At 36.4% G+C, this 10,459-nt stretch overlaps 1 protein-coding gene across 2 annotated transcripts; it reads right to left on the minus strand.

The window, feature by feature from the left end:
- Positions 1 to 459: 459 nt before the first annotated feature.
- LOC121787164 (transcription factor GTE4-like) lies at positions 460 to 4,825 on the minus strand. Of its 2 annotated transcripts, none has more exons than XM_042185820.1 (5): positions 2,101 to 4,825; positions 1,966 to 2,008; positions 1,744 to 1,824; positions 1,580 to 1,660; positions 460 to 813 (listed from the first exon to the last, which is right to left on the minus strand). In XM_042185820.1, exons 1-4 carry the CDS (start codon positions 4,354 to 4,356, stop codon positions 1,599 to 1,601), a joined length of 2,442 nt encoding a protein of 813 aa, XP_042041754.1. In that variant the 5' UTR covers positions 4,357 to 4,825; the 3' UTR covers positions 460 to 813; positions 1,580 to 1,598. The 2 variants fall into 2 exon arrangements, with proteins under 2 accessions (XP_042041754.1, XP_042041753.1); XM_042185819.1 differs by having other exon boundaries at positions 460 to 822.
- Positions 4,826 to 10,459: the final 5,634 nt, after the last annotated feature.

Consider the following 10,459-nt stretch of genomic DNA (forward strand, 5'->3'; position numbering starts at 1 on the left):
CCGATGTTAATTTATACTCCCTCCGTCCCATTCCCTTTTTATTTGTCGCAATCAAGGTGGTCAATTTTAGAAATAATCTCCTATCTCATTAAAATATTCAATTACCTTTTTCCTATCTATTTTATTCCACCATACAACACTTTGTAAAATCCCGTGTCACTCAAGAAGGTTGTCATCTTGAGTGGGACGGAGTGAGTAGTCTTTAAAATATATTCCATCATATTGTTATACTACATTTTATAAAATAAAAGAATTGGAGAGGAGAAAATATGGAGAAAGACGTGAATAAAACAAGGATGTATGAGTTCAAGTAGTTGGTGGAGAAGCTATTGGAAGCCATTAGATCTGACTCGTCAAATTATTACTATTTCACAATAAAAAAATTATCTAAATACAAAACCACTGCCAATTAGGTTATTTATGAAGACGTGGACATGATATTTTGAAATGCAGCAAAACTGTAAATTAGAAGATTGCTTATTGAGGGATAAGTGGACTAGCGAATGTTATTAACCAGCTTGAAATCCAAACCATTGGCCTAAAATAAAATTTAACACCACTCCTAAGCCTGAAAGCTATATACAGCTATTGTAATACAAATTGCAAAAACACCATAATACAGCTTACTAAACCTCCTATTCAATCTTGGCTCTAGTCAAATTATCAACTAAAATCCTATCACAAGTTCCTTACCGTCGAAAATCGGTTGATATCATCATTTAATAATACATTCGAGTTTTCAACACAGATCCCGGGCTGCCATCAGCATAACCCTGTGCACAAGAATTGTACTCCTAGTCCAACAAACATCACCTGCAGATTCTGAAAATCAAAACCTCAAACTCAGCATAGCATAATATGAAAATACTAAACAACATCAGGATCAGCATAGTAACTACTAACTATCCCAGAACAATCCATGCAACAAAATTGACATTTCCCAGGCCACAAGACCACCTTGAAACATATTTCCTCACTATATTAAACAACAAAAATCCATATCTGAGGTTTTAAATCCATACACACAAAAAATTGTCAGTTTTGACACATTCAATCAAAGGATTCAAATTTCCCAAGCTTGCTTCTGTCTCAACAAAAATAATTAAATACTTCCTTAGGGGATAATCAGGTTCACACCTACATGAAAGAAGATATTTATGCAACCAATAAAACAAATATACCCCAAGACACAAGTCATAGATGTTAGGGGAACAGATGATTTGTCTTAACAAGCTTCACAATACAGTTTATAACCAAATCAAAAACTTTCACATCAATTTTGAAATCAAGGTACACCAGAACCCAGTTTACAGACTACCACTTTCAGCATGATAAAACATTTCTCATAATCGTTAGTTAGATATCTAAAACATATTTCTCATAATCGTTAGTTAGATATCATATTGTGATTCAGAGCAAAGTGGACCTTAACTTTAAAGCTCAATCAGGGAGGATTTAATTATTTTTAAATGATATTGACAGCTGCTGACATTGGAGCTTGTGGGAAAATGATAACAAAAAGCAAAATATGAAAATAACTAACCAACAAACCTAGTACCAAGCAGAAATCTTTTTATACCTCAGTCAGAAAGATTCTTTCATGTCTTAGGCAAATGCTCAGCATCGGATCCATCCCCGGAGGAAAAGTCACTATCAGAATCTGCAAATGAACGCACAATCAGTGAAAATCTATACAACAGACTGACGAAATCAAGCTAGAATAGTTAGAAAGTAAAAATGTACCACTTGAACTCGACCCAGAATCACTGCTAGAACTGCTAGAACTGCTGGTCCTACTCCTGTTTTGACCCTCTTTGTCATCATCTACAAGAGTAGCACCATTTTTTAAAGCTTTGGAAAGAAAAAGGGGGTTAAGTAAGGAAAAACAACTGTCAGATTTCCAAAATACGGTTCAGAGTCCACAAAGAGCAATCTAGAATGCCCAAATGAAAAAGTCCATAATACCTGTTCTACTTTCCATCTGGACTGCCAATGCTGGAGTTGAGTTCTGCAATTAGGTTCAACACACTTGATTAGGATCAGGCAGAAGAATCAATTCATATTGTTATGCAATCAAGAAAAGAATGCCCGTGCTCTTACCACCAATGAGGCATTCTGATTCCCCATGGTTCTTGCTTGAAGAGCGAGTTCTGCTTTCCTTTTATTTTTGCTCAAACTCTTTTTGTAATTAGTCACAAATCTGTCCAGCTCCCAGAGAGTCTCTGCATCGACACTATCAATCTCAACCTCAATCTCATCATCATTTTGAGAAAGAGCAGTATTTCTCTTCTTAATGATCTGAATAATAGCATCAAGCTTCTCATGAGGTAAGCCCTGTAGGTTGGTGCTGAGTCTTTGCTTCTCCTCATAAGTCATGTCCCTTTTATTAGGATCTTTTGCTTTAGGTTTTTTGGGAACAGGAGTCCTGCCAACATGAGGTCGATGAATTTTTCGATCAACAGCCATGAATGATGTCACTGGCTCAGGCCTCTCAGAAGTTCTTCCCGGAGCAATAGAATCATACAAAGGAACTGAAGCAGCAGGCGCAGAGACTGGAACTGAAGCAGGGCCAAAATGAGAATATGGCACACCCTTTCTAGAAGAGGGTGTGGGTAATCCCCCATCCTGATATTCTGGATATTTCCAATAAGAACTGTACTGAGAATCTATAATGGCCCACCTTTCTTCAAAAATCTGTGACAACTGTTCTGCCATAAGGTGAACGTCCTGCCCCTTCGGATTGTAAGTCATGGCATTGCGAAAAACTAGTCGTACATCCTCAGCAAAATCCCTTGGAGACTTGTAAAATTTCTGTGACAATCTAGTCTTAATGGTACCCAGGTCCATAGGATGCTTAATGACGACATGGTAATCAACCAATCCAAGTTGCTTGGCATTCACTGGCTCATTGAAAACCCAACTAAACTTGTGCTTCATCAACCGCTGAAGTAAGCTGCTACAGTTCTTCAAAACCTGATTCCTGTTCTTATCAAAACCAAAGCCAAATCCCATGGCATGTTCTTGTTCTCCGCTGTGTTTCCTCCCATTATTTGTTTTCAACCTCTTATTACTTTCAGAAGGCAGTCTATCTTTTCCCAAAAGAAACTCTGAATTTCTGTAATACTGATTCGCCTTCGGGGTACGTTTCTCCTTCTCAATAAACTCATTGGACCTATTATCTATTACTGCCACACTGAATTGCCTACTATACACCCGAGGTTCTAGATTCCGTGCAGCACCCATATCTGAATTGACCCTTGCTAATCCGATAGGTCTCGTTTCTTTGTGCCCCATTGCACCCATCTCTGTGTTCACCCTCAATAACAACCTTCGGTCAACCACATTACTTCGGGCATGCAGGGCCTGAGACTGAACATATTCACCAGCATTTGCACCTTCAGCATCGATATAATTACCTTTATTACTAAGGTTACTGTTGCTGGTCTGGTTACTATGTAAAGCAAGCTGGTTCTCTTTGGATTCAAACTGTTTAACTAGCCTCCTAACCTGATCAAGCTCGTGCTCTAGATTCTTCCTAAGAACCTTTATCTCATTCTTTGGTGTCGCTTTACATAAATTAAATCTAATCCTATCATCAACATTAGATACCACCAGTGGCACCACAACTCCATTGAGATTACCTCGAACATTACCTTCCCCAGGCCTCATTTCTTCATCATCCCGTGCCACATTCCCAACGAGTTGCTGCTCTTTGGCCACTTCAGGTAATTCCACAGCTCCATTGACCATAATCATAATCAGGCCATTGGCTTGCGGAACATGAAAAGAACCGGGCACTGCACCGTCATTAGGCTGCAGTTGTGCAGAAACCTCTCCGCCATTAGGATGATCATTTTCTCTTAACAGTGATGGCTCACTTCTTTGCACTAACTCCTTCTCACCATCAGCTGAAGGTGTTTTATCAAAAAATTTGGCCTCATTGTTCTCGGGCAGTGGCAAACCATCTTGATCCGGAAGCTCTGCACTTTGACTACGTCGGCCTTCTTTAAGTTTATCAACAGTGTGACAACTATTCTCCGCTACTGATGGCATGTGTTGACTTGAAGAATCTGTCTTTTTGTCCAATGATCGGCTCTGTTCTTGCTCGGGAGAATGCTCGGATTGATTTTGGCAAGAATCGACATCCTCGGACCTTACAACTACCTCAGAAGCATAAGAATCTGCAGTCCCATTGGGTGTGGCTGTCGAACAAGGGACTGTGGCCTGCTGGGAGGTAGAGGTTTTCTGGGCTTTCTTGTGGCTCTTCCGCGTATAAACTTTACTGTTCTCTGTCCATCGACACTTCCCTCTCCAATTCAAATCATCATTGAAATCCCCTAAAGTCCCTGAAGCCATACATGTAATCCCCAATTCCTTAATAAAAAACCCTTTCGCCCAAATCGAGACTCAAGAACCCTAGAATAAGCAAAATCGAAAAAAAGATCTAGGGTTTAAAGAACCCTAGAGTCGAAGAACAAACGCCCAGACCCAAAGTATATAACGAACAGAAATGAAGACAGTAGCAAAATTAAATTAAAACCGCGGAATTTCACACAGATCCGAATTTGAGAACAATAAACAATACCCCCAAAAGGATGAAGAAAGATTCGAAACCGGATAAAATTAAGCAGAAATGAGTGTGGAAAGAAAAATTGATAAGACAAGCGAAAACATAAATTGGGGAAATTAGGGTTTGGGAGAGACGAAGAAGAAGGAGGAGGGAACTCTCTCTCGTGCTTTCTGTTCTTCGATCCGAACTCCCACTAGCTTTCTCTCTCCAGAAATCTTTCCTTATTTTGGGTTTCTCTCTCTAAAACACAGTGCGAGTGGTTGCCTTCGAACCACACGCTTCTTTTTTAATCACGCGCGCTTGCCGCCATAGTTAGTGATAGGGTGCCACGTCATACGCGAGTGACAGCGCGTGCCTTGCTGTGAACAGCTATAACTTTCATTTGCTCGTCAAAACGACGCGCTTTTATTGGGAGTGGTAAGTGGATAACGAAATGTTTACTGTTGACCACTGACATTTCTCGTTTTATTGCCTTGCTATTTTTTATTGAGCAAGATAAAGTATTATATGTGTCAGTTTAGGGTAATGCGGATTATAACAAAGTGAAAAAATTGGTATAATAAGTTAACAGACTATAACAAAGTGAAAAAATTGGTATAATAAGTTAATAGACTATGGATATCACTTTTACTTTTATGGTAAAAGTGAAATGTGATTCTTATTGTGGGACAGACTGAAACGGTAAAATATGTTACTTAATGTGGAACAGAGGTAGTATATATAAAATGTAGGAGTATATGAATATAATATTTTTAAAATTTAAAACTTAATTAAATTTATTTAAAAATTAATTATGTTATTTATTGTATTATATGTAGCAATAAGAAATAAGTGATATAGAAATTTTATGTCAAATTGTAACATGATTTCGAGCTTGATTTGAATTAATTATATAATATTTAGTAAAAAAATAAGTTTTTTAAAAAATATACCAATATTTAACTTAAAATTTCAAATTTTTTTGAAATGTTGCAAAATGATTAGTATGAAATTTATTTTAAATCCATTAATTTTTATAAATCGATTTTAAATATAAAATGTTTAAAAAAAGTTCGATTATGTATGTACAATTATGTACGATCATCACTGCCCTTTTTAATTTTTCTATACACGAGGTAATGAAACCCTAAGGTAATGAATATTTCATCCGTTCGTTACTAAATGTTTAATATTTTATCATCTCGGATCTTAAGAAATTGTATAGACAAAAGTGGATAACAAAAATTAGTGGATTATGTGTCCTACTTTTATACTCCATCCGTCTCTTAAAAATATAAATTCATTCCTTTTTGGTCCATCCCCTAAAAATAGAAAGTTTCTTTTAAGAAAATTTCCTTCTCTCTAATAAGGTGAGACCTATTTTTCACTAACACGCTTTTCTTTCTATCTCTCTCTTACTTTACCAATTTTGCATTAAACCCCGTGTCATTTCAAATATTTCTATTTTTAGGAGATGGATGGAGTATATTAATTTTATAATAAAATGTGAGTGAAATAAATTAGTGGAATGTGAAGTCTATTTACCAAAAATAGTAAAAATGAAATGGAACATTTATTGGTGGACGGACATAATAGAAAATATGAGAAATTTATAGCGGACAGAGAGAGTTTTGTATGTGCATGCATAATATTTTTATCCTTTTATTTTAATTTCCAGCTATCTTCTCTGTTTCAAAACTAAGTAGAACTCAACTATTCTTGAGTGCACCTGCAATGATTAGCTAGATATTGTGCTGGTACGTCTGACGAACTGCTTTTACGAAGCACCTGTCCCAATGGGCCGACCGCTCTGAGAGGTTGAACCTGTTTTTGAGCCGACACACTTTGGCTACATGGTGCCATTTGGGCGCGTGGTGGGTGTCATTTTTAGTGGTTGGAATTTTTATTTTTTTAAAAAAATTGGTAAAAAATAATTTCTCACTTCCCTAAGTGGAGTACTGTTTTTTACCTATTTTTTTATTTTTTCATCCCAAAATCATCGAAAAATACCTTTTACATGAAAAATAATATCACACCAAACTCTCTCTATATATTTTCATTTACTCAATAATTTTTCTCTCCAATGTTTCATCATTAATTGGGCAAATACGTTCGACAACCCAAATTGTACAAATTGAACGGGTACGGATGGAACATGTCAGACACCCACGACTCGGCAACACCTAACATGTTCAAAGCACTGAGTCCTTTTGAGTTTGTCTACTGACTTTACCTGGTGGACATGTATATGTAATATAGTGAGGCCCCATTCGGGTCAACATCGTACAACTTGACACGATTGTTGTCCCATATCAAAGAGGACATCGCCCAATTCTGAAACAAATTCCGCAACAATCTTCAGAGTAAACTTCGGAAGGCATCGTCTGCCATGCCTACCATGCTAAAAGAGACGAGAAATTGTTCGAATGTGTGTGCCACTTCGAAAGATTCGATTGTGGGAACCAACCAACATGCGATGGTATCTTTTTAATTCCAAAAGAACATTGAACGTTTAGCTGAATGTTGTCTTTGTTATATTTTATAAATTTTATGGAGGTGGTGTTATCCAAGAACCTAAGTTCTACTCCCTTTGTCCGTGAATAGGAGTCTTGTTTTCCATTTTGGTCTGTCCACATATAGGAGTACTGAATCACTTTTAGCATAAATGGGGAGTACTAAATAGGCCCTAATTCCAATATTCCACTCATATTTCATTTAAAACTACTAATATATAGGCCTTCATTCCCAGTTAACTTTTTCTCACTTCCTTTTCTTAACATTTTTTAAAACTCGTGCCGGAAATAAATAGGACTCCGATTTAAGGACAGAGGGAGTATTTTGCAATTTCTTAATCAAATGACCCAAGCTCATTTCAGATTTTGAGTACTCGAATAAAAGAATTTGAAGTGGCAACGGAATATATTATTGATATTCTATGGAATGTCATGGATTAGTACATGATTATCATCAATGTATCGAGGCTTGAATTGTAGTACAAGAAATAACATCTACATATCTCTAATACAAAGGAAATGAAATCAAAGAATTTAGTATATACATATATAATTGGGCCACTTCTTCGCGAGCCCAAAGTCCCCACTATTTCGGCCCAGCCCAAACTCAATCTATTTTGTCCCATTTATTTCAATATCAGCTAACATGCAGTCAACTTCTTCTTTTTTTTTTCGAACCCTAGCGGCACTTCCATCTCTATGGCACACCGTCCGCTCGCCTACGCCGACAGATGGATAAACCCATGTCGCCCCCTCGACGACGACTAGATTAACCAATGGCGCACTGTATCTCGTTTTCCGGTCAGTGATGACAAAGTCTGAATATGGCTTTAGCTCAAATTTATAACATCCAATCACGTTATCTACTTTTTTACATATCTTTTTAACACAATAAACAACATCAACAAACAAATCACAATCGCGATCAAGACAAAGAAAATTACATGTATGAGATGTTCCAATGTTTGTCACTTTGCCTTTTCTTAATAGATTCACGGAGAAGGAAGTGAAAGAAGAGGAAGACGAGGGCGGTGACCTAGAAAAGAGAGGAGATTGAATGAGAATGACAGTGTCTTCGTTGCCTGAAATAAGAGGGGTTGATGCGACAACAGAAAGCACTACGATTTCAGAGAAGATGCCGACGAATATTCGGTGAAAAAGAAGATGAAAAAGGTCTTCTCATGGATGTTTGAAGGTGAGAGGAGATTTTGGATACCTACTCCAGCACAGTTTTCTTCACAAAACTTGATTCGAAGAAATTCATGGTGATTTGTGACATGCGTTGTCTTCATTGCGAAGTGATTACGCTGTTGTTGTTATCTCTCGCAAATATCGATTTTTTTTCTTTTGGAGAAAGTTTTTCTCCAAGTAGAATGTAGAAGGGCGTTAAGAAAATGAGTGAAGTTAGGCCCATGACAAATGCGTGAATCAACATAACATTGGAGGATATAAATGTCATTCTAAAGGACATGAGGTTGTAATACGTATATGAGAATCAAAATAATGGAATGCTATAACCCAAACCAAACAAGAGGGCCAAATTTCATAACTAAAGAAAATGACTTCTGAAACCGCCCACTCCTTTTTCTTTAGTAATGGTTCCCGACAAATGAAACACTTCCTTATTTGTATGAAAAAACATCTTATAAATGCACAAGCCAACACAATGTAATAATAATGCTGATTCTATTCGCACAAAATTGCTTGAATAATACTGAATCGGGTTAAAAGTGGTTTGTAGAGTTTTTAAATACAAACAAGATTATATTCGTGCTCGAAATACGTTTTTCTGTATACTAAACCTAACACAAGATGCATCCTTTAATTGCTCGAAGCTTCTTGGCAAGACATTTAGAAGAATTATAGCCTTGTCTTCATTGGATATTGCAACATCAGTGCTTTCTAGATAATCAATATCCTTTGTAAACCCTTGCTAGAAGTGAGCATTCGGGTTTCAGTTTGGTTTTTTGCCCAAACCGAACCAAAACCAAAAAACTGAATTTAGTGCAAAACCCAAACCGAACCGAACCCGAAAAAATAAAAAACTGAAACTGAAAAATCGAAAACCGAACAAAACCGAAAAAACTGATATTCTAAAAAAAACCAAAAAACCGAAAAAAATATAGAGTATATACTAATATATATTTATAATATATTTTATTTTATATGTACTAATAAAATATATATATATATAACATAAAATTAATAGAATATATATTATATTATTAAATTAATAGAAAAATATATATGATATTATATTTAAAATACAATTTGGTTTTTCAGTTTTTTTTTTTGCCTGAACTGAACCAAACCGAAAATCTGAAATTTTTGTATTTTTAAACCGACACTGAACCAAAAAATTGAAAAAACCGAACCAAATTTCAAAATTTCAGTTTGTTCGGTTTGGATATTCGGTTTTTGATTTTTTTTCTCACCCCTAACCCTTGCAACTGTTCTGAGATGCTCATCCCTAGGGCTGTCAAAATGGATATCGAGAATTGGATACCCGATATCCAAACCCGAAATATCAGGTAATTGGATATTCGATATTCGATTTTTCAGGTTCCAGGATCGGGTTCGGGTATAAGATTTTTGGATGATCGGGTATCGGATAACCCGATATCCGATCGGGTATACCCAAATTACCCGATTTTTTTTAAATTTTTTAAAATTTAATAAATTATGTATTTATTCTATTATTTTAAAAATTAAATAATTAAATGTAATCCTAAACTCCTTCAATCTTAAGTCATATTTTGAGTTAATGTATGAATTGTGATGTTTATTATGGATGAATGAGGGATGTTATAACTTATTGATAAGGCTAATTTCATGCATTAGTTAAAGGGTGGAATTCATGCATTTACGGGGTCTAACGCATTTTTTAAGCCAGGTGTGTAGAAGGTTTCGCCAAGTCCAGGAAGAAAAGAGGACAATTGCATGGCGGAAGGAAATTGGCGATAAAGTGAGTAGTATGAAGGAAAAATGACCTGACGGAGGAGATCGCAAAGCTGAAGGGCAGAATTGAGATTTCTGCGAAGGCTTCTAGAAGATCACCTCCGCACCTATAAAAAAAGGGAAAAGAAACTTTTACTTTCGGCTCTAAGCTCACATATACACTTCTACACACTTGAGAGTTCCGGGAATAGGCAGGGGTTTCGGGTTTTACTTTCCGTTAGTTGTTGCGTAACACCGTCCTCACGTGGGGTGAAGATACAATTTATTGTTTTAATTTCATTTTGCAGCTGTGAATTTCACCGAGCTTCGCTGTTCGAAGCTCGGCTCTGTTTTCCGTCGAACTATCGTGATCTATGCAATTCCTGTTTTCTGCTTTTATGCTGTTGATTTCGTGGCATGGATGGTATTTGTTTTGAGTTTGTCATTGTTTACTGATCTG

The sequence above is a fragment of the Salvia splendens genome, chromosome 22 (assembly GCF_004379255.2).
Source record: "Salvia splendens isolate huo1 chromosome 22, SspV2, whole genome shotgun sequence".
Lineage (NCBI taxonomy): Eukaryota > Viridiplantae > Streptophyta > Magnoliopsida > Lamiales > Lamiaceae > Salvia > Salvia splendens.